The sequence below is a fragment of the Vespa crabro genome, chromosome 8 (assembly GCF_910589235.1).
Source record: "Vespa crabro chromosome 8, iyVesCrab1.2, whole genome shotgun sequence".
NCBI lineage: Eukaryota > Metazoa > Arthropoda > Insecta > Hymenoptera > Vespidae > Vespa > Vespa crabro.
The window spans coordinates 9,110,088-9,130,767 of NC_060962.1; the positions used below are offsets into that span (position 1 = coordinate 9,110,088).

General features: G+C 35.6%; 1 protein-coding gene and 1 long non-coding RNA gene across 4 annotated transcripts in view; one reads left to right on the plus strand and one right to left on the minus strand.

The window, feature by feature from the left end:
- LOC124426148 overlaps positions 1 to 473 on the minus strand; it is a 7,477-nt gene extending 7,004 nt beyond the window's left edge. Inside the window, exon 1 of the long non-coding RNA XR_006942662.1 lies at positions 1 to 473. This exon is cut by the window's left edge and continues 183 nt beyond it. This is a non-coding gene — a long non-coding RNA (uncharacterized LOC124426148).
- A 4,299-nt stretch (positions 474 to 4,772) lies between these two features.
- On the plus strand, positions 4,773 to 20,666 carry LOC124426231 (growth arrest-specific protein 2-like). 3 transcript variants are annotated; one of them, XM_046967669.1, is made up of 9 exons: positions 4,773 to 5,092; positions 13,001 to 13,542; positions 15,243 to 15,367; positions 15,451 to 15,592; positions 15,682 to 15,925; positions 16,000 to 16,279; positions 16,410 to 16,535; positions 16,727 to 16,813; positions 19,851 to 20,666. In XM_046967669.1, the coding sequence occupies exons 2-9, from the start codon at positions 13,320 to 13,322 to the stop codon at positions 19,920 to 19,922; spliced, it is 1,299 nt and encodes a 432-aa protein (XP_046823625.1). In that variant the 5' UTR covers positions 4,773 to 5,092; positions 13,001 to 13,319; the 3' UTR covers positions 19,923 to 20,666. The 3 variants fall into 3 exon arrangements, with proteins under 3 accessions (XP_046823625.1, XP_046823626.1, XP_046823624.1); XM_046967670.1 differs by having other exon boundaries at positions 4,774 to 5,092; positions 17,789 to 20,666; XM_046967668.1 differs by having other exon boundaries at positions 4,774 to 5,092; positions 16,727 to 20,666.
- The last annotated feature ends 14 nt before the right edge of the window (positions 20,667 to 20,680 follow it).

Sequence of the window (20,680 nt, forward strand, 5' to 3'; positions counted from 1 at the left end):
TAGAATTCGATTCCGAATTTCGTTCGTCGATCGTACTTTTTTTATCGATTTCTTTCTTTTCTTTCGTGACGACATTCTTATTTTTATTCGGTTTCCTTCTCTTCCTTCGACGATATTCTGGAGGTATTTTCATAGCAGAACGATTATTTCTGAAGTTATTTCATAATAATTCATTGAATTAGGAGAATAAAAAAAGACACACACACGCACACACGTATACGGATAAATATTAACTCGATTCTTTCTATCGCGCCATTTCGACGATCATCAATGTTTTTTACGAATAAAAATAAATAGAATTTTTGTCTACCCTATTGTGACTAATACACACTAGTAATTACTTTTAGCTTACTGAACAACCACATTTCCTAACAGTTCACGTTTACGCAAAGAAGAATTATCGATTCTTGATCCTTTCGAGGTTCGCTATAACTATCGTCGCGAAGAGATGGTAATAACCAGGAGCCAATGAGTGCGTAGGATAGATTAGCGGTAGGAGGAGCAAACGGTATCAACCAATCGCGTTGTTTCTTATTAAATATGAGCCAATAGCTTTTCTCAAGAGATATTATAAGTGATATGTTTTTTGTAAAAAAGAACGACAGTTGATAGCGAGAATTGTTATAGCTACGGAATTGTGGGTAAATTTTCAGACAAAATTTTCTAGAAATCAACTACGGCATTTATACGGTACGTGTAGTTTTAATGTGTTGGAATGGAAGGAAATGAATTCGTGTCTATTTTTGCCTCGTTTCCACTCCGAGAAAAACAAAATACTACATAGACAATGTGATTTTGCTAAGGATTTATTATAGAAATTTTCTTGCTCGCAATTCTTAATGGATTTTCGTCAATAATAATTCATTCGAAAGATAAAAGATCGAATCACAAGATGACATTTTTAGAATTTAAAAAAAACTATCGTTCTCTTGACATAAAATTGTGTCGAATAAATGCGTACGTTCGGAATCTATATACATTTGAGAACAAACATTTTACAAATTGTCGTCGTCTATATTAAATCTTAACTTTCGTAATGACACATTTACAAATAAAATAATATCTTTTGAGAGTGACAGAAATTCGTAAAGATTATCTTTTCAAAATTTCATAAATTTCTTTACGAATAAATCCTTCCATCATACTATATAACTTAATTACTTATTAAAATGTGATTAGCAATGTATAATATAGGTACAATGTGTTCAAATATAATTAAAAAGAAAATATTTAGAAATAAGCAGCCATTCGCTCGGTAGTACTTGCATCCCATAAGATTCCGATATATCGCAAGTACTACCGACCCAGGTCTCACCACGTGGAGGTTGCTTCATTTGGAGACCCATGGACTAACGTAATCTTGTTATACTACTACTACTACTATTATTAATAAAAAAATCAAGCATAACAATGAAGTTACCGTCGTTCCAGATCTCTTGATTGAGATTGAAAATTGAAAACTGATCCGATAATTGACTACAAATTTTAACTCTATTTGAATATTAATTAATCCATAGAATGTTCTGTTTTGTTAATATTACGACTGCGAGTTCAAAATTTAACTCTGTTGAAATAATAAATTAAATTATATTATATTTAACGCGTGTTACGAGCTATGCAATGTTTAAGTACATTATACGTCGTTTAAGTAATTGTAAAATCAATGAAAGTATAAATTATTCAATTTTAGATTTATGGAAAAAGATAAGTTCGATGTTTGTTCATCGGAATACAAAAGAAAACTAATTAGATAATTGAAAAAAGTCATTTATTATCATGAACGGCTAAATATGTATTTCCTTATTTTTAATAATAGAATCATCGCAAAACGTTTCCTTGAGTTTCGAATGAATTATAATAAAATCTGAGGACCAATTTGATTCAAAATCAGTAATGGGTCTACGAGCTTTATCGCTTTAGTCACAAAATTCAAGCGACGCTACTATATGAAACTTTTTTCTCTCATGAAAAATATTGAAAACATCGTTTAAGTCAACAGTTAGTCCAGACGTAATTCTTGATCAACAATTTTGTTGAACGAGATGTCATTGTAAGAATAAAGATTTAAGCGAGGTCACAGCTTTTCCGGATTTTTTACGCGTAAATTATACTCGATCAAACATCACTTTTTGACATGATTTTTTTTAGAAGAAAATAAAACTTAAAGAAAAAATAATAAAGAATGCATCGCCACAAATCGATGAAATTTTGTATATACTTATTACAATTTAAACATTACATTTCAATCTATCCATTTTCTAATAGAGATACAGAGAGAGAGAGAGAGAGAGATGTTTTTAAACAGCTCACACCGTCCACTTATATATGTAATACGTAAGAAATATAATAATGTCGGTAAAACAGAATCATGTGAAATCCACGAGTGGCGCAACGATCGCCGTAATGCGAAAATTCTTCAGCGGCAATTTTAAATATATACAATTATTCTCTTAAATATTATATCAATATATTGTCACGTAAATAACTAACATCAATTAATTAGACGAATTTGCAAAATCTCATATTTATTTATGCTTTGATAATGTAAGAGATACACTTGCAATATAAATTTTTATCGTTGCGTGTCATACATATATGTATCATCTATGTATATACATATAGAGATGATATCGTTTGTATTAATTACAATAATTTCTTAATTGTACAATATCGATGTACAGTTAGGAGCGTATCATTATAGTGCTCTTAAAATCTTATGGAACGCAAACCTTTTCCATTTCTCTTTCTTTTTCTTTTTTCTTTTTTTTACGTACTGGCGTTCTTTTTTACATACTGTCATTTCTTATTCCTTTTTCTTCTTACAGTCCTAAAATAAAAGCTTTATTAAAATAACCACACAGAGATATATTAGTATTAATCCGTTATAAACGATTGAAATGGGTCATCGATTCTAATTCGTTTGTATTCTCATTAATCGTATTCTCCTAGACGATATTAGAAATTACGCTTTCACGTACGACGCCGCTCGTTACGCAGATAAAATTATCGAAGCTACGATATACTTTCCTATCCGTTATATATATATATATATATACACATATATATGAGTATAATTAAAATCTAAATTTCTAATCATAAATAAGCAGTGTTTGGAAGAATAGAACGTAAATCGTCCGTGAACGATATCTTCTTATTAGCTTAACAAAGTCACGAATGCAAAAGGACGAAGACGATGACTACTAGATTGTATTTCTTAAAATTCTTCCTAAAAAAAGAATTTGCATTGGAAATCTATCGGTACCAGGGACAGAAGGAAAGATATAATAGCGTGCTTTGTAGATTTCGTTCAAAGCTCCACCATGCACAGATTATTACCAGTTTTATCGATCGTTTGAAAATTCTTGGATGAGATATAATATATATATATATATATACATACGTATGTCTTATAACTGATAATTTAGGAAGAAACTTTTCATCGTGCTCGTTGTATTAAACTTAAGCCTCGCGCTTGAAAGAAAGAAAGATAAAAAATCCTTTAAATCGTGACGATTTCGTGGGAAAAGTATCGTGGTCTTTTAAAAGGATAAAACCTCGAGTTAAACGAAAGCACTTGGTTCCCGTGGTCTCTTGGCAGACAGCTTATTATTATTATGGACCTCATCGCAAATCAATATGCCTCTATTATCGGAATATAAACGACAGAAACAGTGAGGACCAATCGAGCACGCCTTTTCATCGTCTCTCGAGATGACACGAGTGAGTATAGGACAAGTCGGTCGTTAATCGTTTTCGGGCAAGGCTGAAAGGACGAGAAAGGGGAGGATGAGGAAGAGAGAGGGAGGGAGAGAGAGAGAGAGAGAGAGATCATTCGGGAAGATACTCTCTTCGGAGGCAGGCGAGTATTGATTTAAGAGGTTCCCTCGAGAGTGAGCGAGAATGAGACAGAGAAGAGAAGGGGACTAGCGGGGGAGGGGATTTCCTTTCGAAATGTGCGTGGCCGAGGGTCGAGGGGAAGTTAGGCGGCTGGTGTGGGTGGTGGAGAAGCAGATGCGTGTGCGTGAACTGCTTTTTTATTCTTTTACTTTTTCTTCCTTTTTTCTCTTTATTTTTTGCGTTGCACGACCGACTCTCGCTCGTTTCCTGGCTGCCACGCCGGCTGGCCGACCACTGCACGTGGTGTCTACTTGTCGACCGCTATACAATACTACAAGAAAAGAAAGAGAGAGAGAGAGAGAGAGAGGTAGGGAGGATGTAGAAGAGAAGGTCACACCGTGCTGCCAAAGGGTGAATAAAAAAGTGCTCGTTAAATATCTTTTTTCATTGGCAAACTACGTTTCGACTGCTAATGACGACCTTTAGAATTGTGCTCGACGAGGCACGTGCTTGATAAACGAAACGATTCTCTTCTCCGTAACATTTTACGCGTATTCATTGATACTTCTTATAAATCTTCTGTGATAAATGGAAGAAGAAAAGAAAGAAAAAAAAAGGGATAATTTTATTTCTATAAATACTTAAATCGTAACGAAGAGGAAAGATGTCGAAGGACGTTAAGAGAAAGAGAGATAAATAGATAGGAGGACGTTCGCAAGAATAATAATAATAATAATAATAATAATAACAACAATAATAATAATACATTTATTGTTCGTTCGAGCACGACTCGAAGCCTTTGCTAAAAATGAACGTGTATTTCCCTTCGGTCGTCGGTCGAGAGTTTCCCCTACTATGGTGTACTCTCTCCCCCCACCAACAACCACAGCAGTCAGCGAACATCTCCAGCAGCGTTCGCCGTGGCGCGTTCTCGCGTTCGGTTTAGAGCCGACTTGTGCCTCTGTGCTTGCCTCGACGAACTTGGGACGGCACTCGGATTCGGGCAGTGTCGTCGTCTTCTCGGCAGTTGTCGTCGGCAAAGGGGCTGCACGGTCACACGAACACCGGCCGATCGGTTAATTCCTCTCAAATAAAAAATTCTCCCTCTCGTCGTCCCGTACTTCTACGTCTTCTTTCGACTTAAATAGACGTAGGAATAATTTGTCTCGATTGAACGAATCCCTCTCGAAGGACGACCAAGGACTACCTTTCAAATCTATCGAAACCAGGAGCGATGTACCTTGGGATATTTCGGGTAAGATTAATTTACTCTTTAACGATACTATTCTAACCTTTACTTTGTCTTTATTTCCTTCTTACTTTTCGTCCTCCATCTCTCTCCCTCTCTCTCTCTCTCTCTCTTTGTTTTTCTTTTTTTGTCGTTCGGCAATATTTTGTTTCGTCTGTTTCCTTCGTTGTCTCCTTTCAATCTTGATCTATTAGGACTTTTCGCTTATCGTGGTATCCCTGTTTATTGTATGGTAATAATAACTGTGGTGGCTTCCTGCTTTCTTCTTCGATAGAAATTCGTCCGCGCCCTTTCGTGACACAATATGTGTATATGTGTGTGTGTGTGTGTGTGTGTGTGAGAAAGAGAGAGAGAGAGAGAGAGAGAAAAAGAAATATGTTACTTTTTTCCGTGTCAAGTGTTGCACGCTGGTAATAATCTTGTCTCCTAGCGTGTCAAACCTGTTCCACCCTTTTTGCATGTATGTAGCAAGGGGATGACACGTTGTAAAACGTGTTTTCTAATATTATAAAGATTCCGCGAGAGAGAGAGAGAGAGAGAGAGAGAGAGAGATAGAGAGGAGGACGGAGAAAAGTGTATCGTTTATCTTCTTCCTTTCGAATGGTCATGCGTTGCATTACTTTACCGTTATTAAATGCGATCGACGTACATATGTATGCAGTTCTCCTTTTTGAATTTCGTGCACATCGTATGTACGTACCGTTGCATTTTATTGCTAAAGAAAAAGAAAGAGAAAAGAAAAAAATTGTCAAGTTGAAATGGCGGCCACTTTGAGAGACGTCGTCGAGAGTCGACGAGTCGAATTGTCGATGAATTTTTTGAAAAAAAAAAAAAAAAAAAGAAAAAAAAAAGATAACAAAAATTTGTCTTTCATAAATCGATTTCATCATTTTTCCTCGAAGAATAAACAAAAATGGGAGAATATACTACCAGTTCGCATAATCTCGTTGATTGATCGTGTCCCTATAGGCATGTATGTATACAACATCGCGTTGAATTTCGCCGCAAATAACGGGAGCTCGAGGGAAAAGCAAACATGCGTCTACGTTTTTTTCTCTCTCTTTCTCTCTTACATACTTTGCCATATATATATATATATGTATATATATATATATATACAGACGTACATATATCGGTCTAGCCACTCGCATTTGCGAACTCTTCACGAGTAGCCCTCTTCCGTAACGCGGTTAATTACCTGCCGGATGCAAAGCGTGCATATTCGAATGCCGCTTAGGTTTTAAGATAAACACGACGGAATCGTTTAATCCAGCATGTACTCCGTTTCGTATCGATCCACGACTTTACGTAGTATCGTTCCGCTTTTATCTAAATCAATTCGTTTCTTCTCTTTTCCATTCCTTTACGTGTCATATACTCTCTCTCTTTCTCTGTTTTTTTTTTTTTTTCTTATTTTCAAGATAAACGACGCTCGTAATGAAAATGACGTTAAACGTTTCATATAATCAACTCTTCTTAGTGTTATAAAAAATATACATTTTTGTATAATATATTACATAAGCACATAGTGCGTATGTGTTTACAAGTTACAATTGTCTAAACACGAGACGATTTAAATATTTTACGTATGACGGTCTGTGTTCGTTAAGTTTATTATCGTGAAGAACACGAGGTCGTCTAATGCACACTTGTTAATTATCACGAATATATAGCATTCGTTAATTCGTGCAAGTCGGTCGATCGATTCAGGCGTTGACACTTCAAGAAAATTTCTTCTTATTTGTTATAATGGTAAGCTTCGTTATTATCGAGCAGATAATTACGCAATGAAATTATACTTCGACCTCTCTCCCCTCCCCCCCCCTCTCTCTCTCTCTCTTCTCCGCTCCAACCTTCTTGATTTTTGATTTATTTTTCAGCGTTGTCGTCGTCGAGCTATCACTTTGACGTTATTATATTCGACAACGTTTGTTTATTTTCATCCGAGCGAGAGAGTAAGAGAGAGAGAGAGAGAGAGAGAGAGAGAGAATATGAATAAAGAGGTCACGTTATTATTGCACAAAGTCAGCCTCTTCATTTCAATCTCGATAGCAATTAAATCAAGTCTGAATTTTATACGTTAAATGGAAAATAAAAGGGAAAATAAATTAAATTAATCCGTGAAAGAACCGAATATGCTTAATTAATTTCAATTGAATTGTATCTTAATTGACATTTTAATTAACATCTTTATCGATAGTAAAATTTATAAGAAAAAAAGAAAAAATAAAAAAAAGAAAAAAGAAAAAGAAAAAGAAATTCTAAGCGCGAGGAAACGACCGACATTGTACATGGAAAATGTATAATGTAAAAGCAGATCAATTACATTTAACGAGAAATCGAGGATGTAATAACGCCTTATTTTTTTTCTTCTTTTTCTTTTTTTTTTTTTTTTACGTTCTAAGAAACGTCATTCGACGATTCTCGAAACAAGTTTAACGAGGATCTTTCTTGATGACCAATCGTAGATTAACTATCTCACGTGACAAGATATCAAGCACGCTAGATCTTGCGTTGTGTGGATATTCGCTCGACTAAAGCCTCCGACCGTTTTACCCGTTTATTTTCTTACTTGCATCTTTCTCTCTCTGTCTCTCTCTCTTTCTCTCCGTCTTTCTCTTTCTTTCGTTTTGTACGACCGACGTAAAGGCATTAAAGAACTTATAAGGCGTCGGACAATGGCCTGTCTCCTACAATTTAGTTTTCTCTTCTTTCTCCCTTGTTCTACGTCAAAATACATAACACGGTAATTGATTACTCAATCATCTTTCAAATTGAATTGTAAAGAAAAAATTGCGTTTATAATCTTTAATCGATTCGATTCTATAAATAATCTCGTCAATGATAAGACACATTCTTTTAAACTTACGTATAAAAAAAAATTCTATATAATAATCGATAAAAAATTAATTGGACTATCTATCTCGTCGAGTTATATTTGGAATTATCGTTAATTTCGTTCGTGAAAACGACGAATATATTGGCCTGTACAATTTACTAAAGAGTTCTGTTAAATTCTAAAAATTAAAAAAGAAAAAAACGAAAGAAGAATTTAATATCGAGTGTACGTTCTCGACACAAATTTATCTATCGGCTGACATTGGCTTGTTATTTTAAAAGCCACGCTTACCTCTATCACTTTCGTTCACGACGACTTCAAGTGGAAAACATACAGATATCGAAGTCGTTAGGTTAAATCTACGACCGATAAAATCGTTACTTTCTATATAGTGGCGGGGAAGGGGGAGAGGGAAACAAAACAAAAAAGAACAGAACAAAACAAAAAAACACACGCATACAAAATGTTGACGTTTGAATTTAAACATTGATTTTTTTCTTTCTTTTTTTTCCTCGTAAATTTCTTTCAATATCCAATTACATGCTTCGACACACAAAGTCGTTACTACTACGCCTTTTTGTGTGGGGTCATTCGTTTTTTTCTGTAAAACAACTTGTTTTGCAGTTAAAACGACAACAACAACAACAACAACAACAAATGACAGAAAAAAAAACAGAAGGAAAGAAACAAAATGAAAGAATGTTCTTTGCGAAAAAGGCAACTTTGTAATCACACACGCGCGCGCACATACACAAGCATACAATAGAGGTGCAAGCATGAATGTATGTATATATGTATGTATGTATATATGTATGTACAAGAAGGCATAAGGATTTAATGATACTTATTTGCCGGGGCACGACGACGTTGATCGTACGACGAGAAACGAGCCCTCAGGGAGTCTGAATAAAAGGAAGAGAATCTCCGAAAGGTTTTCTAGAGACGCTAAAGAATGAGAGAGAAAGAGAGAAGCTGATGGTTTCACCTTATTCATCAGTCCTTCTCTCTCTCTCTCTCTCTCTCTCTCTCTCTCTCTTTTTCCTTTTATTAGCGGAACACCTTCTAACGTTGTATATACACACACGCCTTGCCGTGATGGTCACGCTCCAAAACTGTTACTTATTAACGTTACTTTAGTCTTCTTATTATCGTCGACGGCACATATTACCACAGTTTAAAAAAAGCCATTCTTTTTCTCATCTCGTTGCGAATTATGATTTCGACCATCTCACTTAATTCGTCTGTTTCTTTCGATCTTATCGAAATTTCTTTTCTTTCTTTTTTTCTACGTTTTCTATGTTTTCTGATCCTAACTAATGCCAATTAACGACTGTAACATAAATATATGTATATATATTTATATATATATATATATATATATATATTTATCTTTTTCTTTTCTTCTTATTTCTTTTCTTTTTTTTTTGTTTAACGAATTTCATTTATGTATGGAAGCACAGGGTGCAGAACACTCGATTGGATCATTTACGTTATTTGCATAATAACGAAAGTTCTTCGACTCTTCTCGCCTCGTTTACGACATGGTCCAATTCGTTCGTAACATTTTACGAAACTTTTTCGTTTTCATACATATGCATATACATACATGCACGCGCGCGCGCACACAAGTGTATATGTGTTTATGCGTCTATACGAATAGATGTGAAAATATTCGATTAATTTAAGAAATTGTATCGTTCGAACGAAATCGATCTCCTGTGTTCTCTTGCAGGTATGCAAATAGCATTATTTTACAAGAACGCCTACATACATACATATATGCATACGTACATACGTGTTACGTCTCGATGACGTGCCCTAAATCCTGCGGCGAAGTAACTCGGAAAAAAAGGCCGATCGAAAGCTCGGTTATTACATGACACGATAATTAAAGAAATCGTCCAGGCCAGGTTTGCTCTCGCTCGATCGATTCACCTCCTGGCAAAGAATACTTCTCTCTCTCTCTCTTTTTCTTTTTTTTTCATTCGATCGTTCCTTTTTTTTTTTTTAATTTTTTCTTTTTTTTTTTTTTTCTTTTTTTCTTCTTTTCCTGTCGATGATTCGCGAACGATCACGCGATATTATCGGTTCCTTTTGCGGAAACGCGCTGAAAGAGAGAAGGAGATTCGCGCGTTGGCCACCCATGCTCGCACGCGTGCCGCCTGTAAAAATCACAATAATATAAACAGCGGATACCCGTTTGCATTGAATCCCACGTTAGATTGCTTCACATGATCCGTTCACGATGACGATAGTCAAAGTAAAGAATCACTCGGAGAAATAGGGGACATGGACGGATGAAACATCGATATTTTCCATTGAAAAGATATATCCCATTTTTTTTTCTCTTTTTCTTGCTAATACGCTTTTTCCTTTAAAACCCGTATAATTTATGTACAACGAAATTTCTTCAATAATATCATATGATAGGAGTTTGAAATTCGAAGAAAAAAAAAGGTCTCATGATAAAAGTTCTATATGATTTTAAGAAAAAGCTATATAACACGTGTCGTATATGTAATATATCATTCACATATCCAAGAATATTAAATAGAAGAATAAGAGTCACGTCCTGTATATTGGATATATAATTTTAAAACTTCCCGTAGGAATAATAGAAAAATGATCGAAACGTAGATGAAATGATCTATCATCGTCTTTGAACGAAGCGACAATTACGGAATCTAATTGCGTTAGTAGAGCTTCTGGGTGCTTGAGAAGGGTAACGCCTACGCACTCGTAAAACTCGTACCGATGATGGACTACTCTCCGTTCGTGCCTTCTCATGGCTACTTTTCTTCTTATTATTATTATTTTTCTTCGTCTTCTTCTTCTTCTTCTTCTTTAAATGGTCTATCCTTCTCTGATTATTATTTCTCCCCCGAGACCGTTTTATAGGCCGTGTCGCTCGCGCTCATTGAAGCTGCACGAGCGAACGCGCGATGCAACTCGTTGCTCTTCCTCCGATTAAACTCGATCGTTAGATGGTCGTTGACTTTATGTCACGTATACGTGTGTCTACGATACCCACTGCAAATCACCGGATACGTCAGTGTTACTTCGCTTAAGAGATTGTCCAATTTATTTATTTATTTATTAATAAAGTTATACCTTATACGGTTCGTTCCTTTTTTTTTTTTTTTTTTTTTTTTTTTCCTTTAATATACCATAGGATCGTGTTTCTAACGCAACGCGTATAAAAAAATCTATTATGCTCGCTGAAAATCATTGGATTCATTAGAGTTTATTTCGTTCAGGAGGTTTCCATTCATTTATCAAATAAAGAGTCGTCCTCGTCGGAGTTCAGTTTTTTCTGTGTAAAAATTTTGTTTCTAACGTAACGCGTATAAAAGTCTATTATACTCGCTGAAAATCATTGGATACGTCAAAGTTACTTCATTTAGAACGGTACAGTTTATTTATTGATAAGGACTTGTTTCGTATTTCCTATTTTTTTCTTCTTTTTTTTTTTTCTTTTTTTATGTAAAAATATACCATAGGAATGTTTCAGCAACAAAGGTCTATGATATTTGCTGCAAATTATCGGATATGTCGGTGTTACTTCGATTGAAGGGAGTGCACAGTTTATTTATTTACTTGTTTATTCATACCGCAGTTCATTCCTTCTTTTTTTTTTCATTTTTTTTTTTTTATTATATAAAAATATACGATAAGAGATAGCGTTGTTAATATAAAATATATAAAAGAATATATAATACCTATGTCTTGTCGAGCGCTCTTTATCATTGTTATCGCAACCCCTTTTTCTCTTTCATTTTGTTCCTCGCTACCCCTTTTTTCTCCAGCTTGCATCGTTTACGTAACAAAAAGGGTGAAGTATTTTTAAGATGCATATGGATTTCTTACGAAGAAGTAACATAATACTTTCATGCATATTCATTCACGTCGGTTTTTTTTTTTTTCTTATTTTTTTTGTTCCTTTTTTTTGTTACTATTCGATCGAATCAATCCGTGAAACGGATAATAGGATGGAAATTAAGGAATAAATAAATAATATTACATATTAGATAATCGAGATGGGCCCATCAGGTTCGTAATACTGTCTACCTCCGCGATTTGTAATGGAAAAAAATATGAGAATTATGTCACCTGTTTACGACAGTATCGCATTATAGCGTGGCGAAGAATGACATATTCATGGATCGATGTCGAAGGATAATCTACCTACTCGATTTCTCCTTATGCATATACGCATGCGTTCTTTTTTTCTTCTTCTTCTTTCTTTTTTCTTTTTTTCTTTTTTTTTTTTTTTTTTTTTTTGATATATGCAAAAGACAATAACAATGGACGAGTTATCAGTTGTTTATTTGATTAAAGAAGAGAAAAAAAACAAAAGAAAAAGAAGAACAAATGGTCATAAGTCTCGACAAAATAGGATATGTATTGCGTAAAGATTTAATTCGTATCTTTTATCGAATCATTGAAGTCCACAAAGTGCGCAAGGTATCGATCGTTGAATTGACTCTTAAGAGGACTGTTTGCTACATAAGTAAATTTACTTGGTAGAAGGAAAAAAGAAAAAAAGAAGAAAAAATTATGCGTTAGCACGTCCAACTTGAACGAACGAATTATACATAGTATATTCGATAATCGAAAGGAGCTTTTTCATATTCGTATTCACGATTCGATTTCTTATTTCTTTCTTCCTTTCTTCCTTCGTTTGCTTCTCCTTTATTCGTTCGTTCATTCGTTCGTCCATTCGACGTGCCGTTGGACACAAAGCCCGTGGAAATCGACCGTTACCGGTTAACCTCCAAAGGCCATCTCCAGCTCCGTTAGCTGCGATGTCTCTTCGCTAGATGAGAGATAAAAAAGAGGGAAAAAGAAAGAAAAAAGAAAAAAAAAAAAAAAGAAAAAGATGAAGAAAGAAGATCAAAAATCACCTACAATCTTAAAAGTCCTTCGTTTGACATTTCTAACATAAATATTTTTCGAGTAATAATAGAAAAAAGGAAAAAAAAAAAAAGAAAAAATAATGATAATTCAAAAGACACCACAGCTTTGATCATTTGATTTTTGTGATTTTTTCTTTTTTCTTTTTTGTCTTTCTTTAGACTCGTGTACTCGGTAGGTACGAGGGTTCGCACAGATCGTCGATTGGATAAGAACAAAAAGGAGAGAAGAAGAAGAAGAAGAAGCAACGACATCATTTTTGTGCATCGATTAAAACGAATAAAACCGATCGGCCTCGAAGAAAGAAGAAAGATAATTTAACGGAGAAAGAAGGTGCATTCGATTTGGAACATTATCATCCTGGTAGCAAGAGGGATAGAGACAAAAAGAGATAAATAGAGAGAAAAGAGAGAGAAAGAGAGAGAGAGAGAGAGAGAGAGAGAGAGAGAGAAAGAAAGAGAAAGGAAGAGAAATCACAGGATGTCTTTCGGTACTAATCGATTCCCTTCGAGCCAGCACACGCGTTATCGCAGCAGCTGGGGACCATCTTCCGTTTCCGTCTTCGATCGTGCAGATGTACCTAGACCATCTCCCGAAGAAGAGGAGTACGCTGAATTCTATCACGAACGACTGCACTCAGCCCAAAGCAGACAACTAATTCCACTTCAGGAGGATTTAGCCGACTGGATCAACAAAACGATAAGTAAGTGCGTAAGATCGAATCTAATTACTCCTGGCTATGTTTCTTCTCTCCGTTTTTTTTTCTTCTTCTTTTTTTTTCTTTTTGATATGACCTCTTTACTCAAAGAAAAAATTCATACATGTATATAGGAGGGACACATTAAAGTCTTCTTCTTTTTTTTTTTTTTTTCTTTTTTCTTTATTTTTTCGAAGGAAAAAGTACGCGAGTAATGGGAAGAAAAATTTCGGTGAACGACATTCAGTGAGAATGCACGCGTGGCTGTTTCTTATTGTTAAGCCGACCTCGAGGGAATGCAAAACTCGCGGGAAGAATGAGGTCGCTCTGAGAAAATTGTAAACCCGAGTCAGCTGTCGGAAATATATATACATATATATATATATATATATATATATGTGGCTATACGCATTAAAAGAAAAGTGTCGATCGTGTTCTCGCTTTTTATGATAGACGATATTGAAACAGAAATGTCCAAATTGTAAAATTCTAAAGGGCAAGAAAAGTAGATTGAAAAAGAAAAATTATACGCGTGACTCGTAACTTTTGTTCTTAAATTAAACGAAAAGTTCATCCTCCTTCTTTATTTCAAAGAACTGTAGCGTGCATTTAACCATATTCGTGAGAGAGTCCTCCCGTCCCCTATTTTGCGCATAATTTCCCTACTACACCTATTTTTCTCCACAAAAGAAGGTGAAAGGAAAGGAGTAAATTGGCTTGATGGTTACTAATTAACCGCAACTCACGTACCCTACTCCCGTCCTTTTTCTTTTATAACGTGGCACGAGTTCAAGTAATTCGTATCATTGTTTTAAATCCTCGAGGTCGGATTTGATCCACCCCAATGGGAGAAGTTAAGAAGAGGGACAAAGATGGAGAACCTCTGAAAAACGTCGCATAGGGATGAACGTCCTTCTCTCGGCATTTCGCTTGCTGGCACGTCGTGAGAAAAGCGATCTCGCGCTTCAACATCCAGTGGTTCTCAATCGGTCCAGCTTCTATATCAATTTACTTGATTTATTTATTTTGAATTTTATTACCAAATGGAGATATCGTAAATGCTCATGAATTAATAAATATTTCTAATATTTGCAAGATATGCAAAGGAATATGAATTTTTCTCTCTTTCTTTCTTTCTTTTACCCACGCCTGCCCCGTCCGAGCTCGTACAATCGCAATTCGTCTGACTCAACCGGATGTCGATCGGGTGCCTCTCCTTCGAGTGCCACTTCTCCCTTCTTCACGGTTACCTAAAGCCGCATTACGCATAAGCGAGAGCGTGTATACACGCCTTCCTTTCCACGCTTGCGCGTCCTCCGACCAAGAAAAAGAAGAAGATGACATTAGGGAAAGGGAGAAAGAGGAGGAGGAAGTAGGAGAGGTCCTCCTTTTTCTCTTCGTCTTCGCCTATAGTTAATATCGTTCCTTCCTTTTTGTTTGCCAAAAAGAGACACGTCAGCGTATCGATGCTTCTATCTAACGACGACACTCTTATGAATCAACGACGCCCGTGACGAGTGTACTTTTGGCACCGATCAAGGAATTCCGCTGGCGCATCAGAAATTCATTGGATTCCGATCGATTCTACTTGTTGTCTATTGTGCAGAAAAAGACGATAATCCCTTCGCCGGGCTAGTCGATTTAATTCAAATCATTTTACGTCGACTTTTACAAAAATTTGATCATAAATCAATGACATGTTTCAGACGTCGATTATATTACGGGCGATAACTTTTTCGATACGTTGGATAATGGCGTGGTGGTTTGCCGATTGGCAAAAGTTATACAGGAAAAGGCCAGGTCGGCCGTCGACGCTGGTAAGGCGAAAGGGGTGAGTCTACTACTTTTCCTACCTTTCTTCTAATTCTAATAATAATATATGCTGAGTGACTTTTGGGATTCTCTTTGTTCCAGCCGATACCGGTAATAAGAGGACGCTGTTGGGAGAATGCAGCAAGACGTAGCTTCTTCTCTCGCGACAATATGGAAAACTTTATACAATTTTGTCGTCGTTTAGGCGTACACGAGAATCTTCTTTTCGAAAGCGACGATCTTGGTGAGTGAATTATGTCATTCACTATATCTATACGTCGAAGAAGGATGTAAAATTTCAATGTTATATTTTTCTATTTCCGTGTTTCGTAGTTTTACATGGGCAACCACGCAATGTTGTACTCTGCCTATTGGAAGTAGCTAGATTGGCATCTAGGTATTCTTTGGAACCACCTGGTCTCGTACAACTGGAAAGAGAAATCGCCGAGCAAGAACGAGATCTTCGTTGTCTCTCGGACAGTGGAATTTCTCACAGTAGTCTCGTCTCTTGGCAATTCGCATCTCCCTCGCCTACGGCAACGCCCCGGCCTCAAACTGAAAAGATTAAGCACAGTAGGTGAGTAGGAAAAATGTGTCTCCGGTTTAACGCCAGAATTATAACGTTTATTAATTTCTTCCATTTTTGTATAGTTCAACGTCAGAAGTAGCGGATATGACGAATCGTTGGTTGGATCCAACAACCGGTGCCACTCACGAACCCGAAATGAGACGATCCGTTAGCGATAATGGACCAGCCGGTAGCGATGGAGTACCTAGCGATACCACGGAGGACGAATGGTCTCGTGGTAGCGTTGAGGATCCCGATGACGTTCCATCGCCGTCACCCTCGCCAACTAGTTCGCCATCTCCAACGCAATCGCCGGCAGAACCTCCGGAATACACCGGACCGATCACGGAACTCGATCGCAAGGTCTATATATTATTATTCTTAAAGAGGAAGGGCTAAATAATGAACGAATTTTTCTATTTTCTTTCTTCTTTTTTGCTTTTCTAAGAATCGTGATCGTGACCCTTACCTTATATTATCTATATGTGTTCAGGTGCGGAGAGTTACGGAAGCCGTTCAAAGGCTTTGTCAATGTCCATCTGGTAAATGCTCGAGATTGAAAGTACGAAAAGTTGGAGAGGGTCGATATCACATCGCAGGGCGCAACGTGTTTATAAGGGTAGACTAAGTTTACATCATTATCGATGATTTTAACGATGCACGGATATGCAACTGCTAATATAACAACAACAATAATAATAATAATAATAATAATAATAACAATAATAATAATGATAATAATAATAACAACGGTAATTATAGTAGCAATAATAATTAACGAGAACGCTTTATAAATACGTGTGTTCGCAGCTTCTGAAAGGAAGACACATGATGGTGAGAGTGGGCGGTGGGTGGGACACCTTGGAGCACTTCTTGGCGAGGCATGACCCCTGTCAGGTGAGGGCACTCAACCAAGAGGGTACACCACCTCCTACCCCTTCGTCTATTTCACGAGGCAGAAAGCACCGCGGCAACGACTTCCTTCGCATTCACGCCAAGTATCGTGGCCTTCCCTTGGAACCCGTCCCCATATCTGTCTCCGGGCGCTAGCCTAAAAGCCAACAGCAAGCACGGCATCATCGCTCGCACTCCTCGACCCTGCATATCACGTAATAGGGCTACACGGTACTAATTTACGGTAGCCAACCATCTTTCAAAGCTACTCGCTATTTTTTCTCTTTATCTCTCTGTCCCTATCTCTCTCACACACATTCTCTTACACGAACACACGCGTACACCCTGTGCGTTTTTATTTGATTTCACCTTCACGTTGGCTCCCAAGAGAGAGTATGCGTGTGCGTATGTATCTATGTATGTGTGTTTTACTCACGTTCTTTGTTTACAATTTTAATGGTTTAGAACAGGAAAGAATTGGCGATAAGCTCGCCTTCTCGTTTTTTTTTTCGCGTCCATCTCTCTTCTCTTAAGTTTTGTAAGAGAAGAAGGATGTCGGGGAATACGTTAGTACACTAACGTCCTTCCTTTTCTAGAGATTTCTAGAAAATGCAATGGTTGTCGTGAAACTCGTACGTTCCTACTTTATCTTCGCAGGTGCCGTTTGTCGCCTGAATTTATTAACGGAGAAATCAACATAATTAATGTGTAAAGGCGTATAGTTCGAAGTATTTAGTTCGAAGTCGAAATATTTATATGATTAGATGTTTATAAGAAACATCGTTTCTCTTCATCGGTTATCAATCGATAAAAATATTCATTACCGAAAGAAAATGGGCCTATATAGTGCGAGTATCGTTGTGGTAGTTTAATCGATTGGCAAATAAAACACGTAGACATATTTCTTCTTAACGTTATTAACTTTGAACGAATTTTTTTTTTTTTTTTTTTTTTTTTTTCCTTTTTTTTCCTTTTTAGCGATGAAACACAGTAGGTCTTTGAATCAACATTGAAACAGGTTCTTATCCATTCCAAGTTCGTGAACGTTCCAGCCTTTAGATTAGATTCTTTAGAGCGAGAAAATACGATGGATGTTCGGAATGTACTCGCAACGAAATATTTTCGAGGATAGTTTCGAAGTATTTAGAGATAAGTATACGATTAAGCAAATTTATTATCTTCTCACACATTCCAAAGATTCTAATATCGTGGCTCGCGTATTCTCCGACAAGCTTGTCGTACGCACGATATGCCTACCGTATTCTACATCTCGATTTGTATCCATTTCAATCTAACGATAATATTTATATACATATATTGTATGTATATCGGATGCACCCGATCTCGCGGTTTTGCACAAGTGTAAAAAAATCGTGAGTCGTTTCATTGGGTGGCACGCCATCTTATATCACGAATATTCAATTTTTTACTACGCTTCCTGTAAAAAAAAAAAAAAAAAAAAGAAAAAAAAAGAAAAAACGAAAAAAAGAAAAAAAAGAAGAAAAGGAAAAAAAGAAAAAACGATTCGTACCAACGTCGTAGAGTCCCTTTTGATCTTCCGAGATTATTTTATCAACGATAAATAACGTGTTCGATACGTGACACCAATATAAAAGTTCACGATTCTTGTTGATTCTTGTTTGTAATACAACGTGTGCGGCTCTCGGAAATTCTTCGACGGAGATAAGAAGGGGAAAAAAAAAAAATTAAAAAAAAAAAAGAAAAAAAAGTCCGATGCAGCTTTAAATAAGTAGTCATAGCTTGAAAATATCGCAATGACCAAACTGTTCTTTCCGGCCGAGACGTATTCGAGGTTATCAAAAAAAAAAAAAAAATAATAAATAAATGAATAAAAATGAAGATAAGAGTAAAAATAATATAAATTAGTATTAATAATAATAATAATAATAATAATAATAATAATAAAGAAAATAGTATTTTACGATCGATCAATTCTAGGATGCATAATCAATCTGTCGATGAACACACGAAGCCCCAATGAAACTCTCTGTGATTTTCGTAAGATAATCCGTTTGTAAGTTGGAAATGCGTGCGATCATTATTACAAAGGAAGAAAGTGCAATTAGTCTCAGGTAGAATGTTATGCGTATAAAAGGAAAGAAAGAAAAGACAAAAAAAAGTTTTGCCTTCTCCACTTATAATTAATAGAGAAAGAAAGAAAAACCAGTATCAGCGGAGTCGTCTCTATGATCGGATTAACATTAATAAATAATAAGATTTGATAACTTAACAATATACATTTTGATACGTCGATATATTCTTAAAAAATTTTTCAAACGTACACGTAATCGAAAAGAGAAAACGAGGAAAAGGAAAATGAAGAGGAGAGATAATAAAAATTTTTAAAATGCGTATCATTCTATAAGCAAAATACATTTGTACGTTAAAAAGACATTAAAATTAAAGCGACGCGATATATATATATATATATATATATATATATATATAATATATATATATTGGTCATTGCTTCAATCTGTAAACGTCGATAATTCATATAGTGCGCTTTTTTACTTCCTGACGAGCACTAGACGCATGTATATATCACGATAGGGAAACTGGGTCGGTCATTTTTTTTTCTTTTTTTCATTAATCATTTATCAAACATATAATTAAACTTTTATTTACGTTTTATCGTCAAACGTAACTTTGTTGACATAAGGATCAACTACCAAAAAGACGGGTTGATCGATATGAAATTTGCCAGATAGTAAATTAAAAAGAAAACTCTGATCTTTTCTTACGTTTGTTAGAATTCTGCGAATAAATTATAAAACCCATTCCGCCCCCGACCCTGAAAAGTACTGCACTTTAGCACTCGTGCGACTTATAACAATTCATTTTTCATACACGATGTAATGTCATCTATCATGCAAAAAATGCTTGGACTGCCACGATATATGTTTTGTACTTTTATATACAAAAGAAAAAAAAGAAAAAATGTAATTGTAAGGTATGGAATACAAGTAACACATTATATATCATCCACACGACACAGATATCTCTATTCAATTTACAGAAATACAAGGGCATGGTGTGCAAAGGGATACCAAAGCAAAGAAATATCCGACGAGTATTGTCGGCACGTTAAGAAATGCTAATATAAAAGAAATTTTATAAAGCTATTCACAGAGATTCAGTTGCGTCGATTTAATGATTTATTTATGAAAATAGAAATGACGGAAAAGTGAAAAAGAAAGAAAAAGAAACAAAATGACTGATCATGGAAGTGGAAGCATACCTTAAAATTTGTTGATTTAACAAGATTCACAATTTTGAATCAATCGATTGTATTTATGTTTTAACTATGAACATTCCTCCCTTGTCGCACAAGAAATAATTTTGCCATATTGTATTATCTGAAGTGCTTAAGTTTTTTGCGTATTAATAGTTTAATTAAGTTGTATTTGTACCTGTTCGATCATCATAATATAGTTGTTATGCGTAAACAAAAGAGTCTGTTTCAATAGATCGGACGACGTGTATAAGTGGTGTTTCACGATTCGATTCGTTCTCTGCGTTGACGTTCTCAGCGTCGTGGATTAATAGAGAAACTTTGAAAAATGCTTTTTTCTCTAATATACTAAAACATATGTATGTTATAAAAAGGGAGTTATTTATTTTTAAACCACCAAGAACGAATTTCAGTTTTATAAGAATACCAAATGGATATGTAAAAGTTCTCTAACGCTAATTGCTACATATCGCATAGTTTACTTTGATTAGTCTTAACACATATGTATAGCGCAACGTAATATAATAATCCTCATATATTTAGTGTAAGTTGTTCAGTTGTTATATTTTGTTGGTTAATAAAAATATAGCTGCAAAATTATGTACATATATATA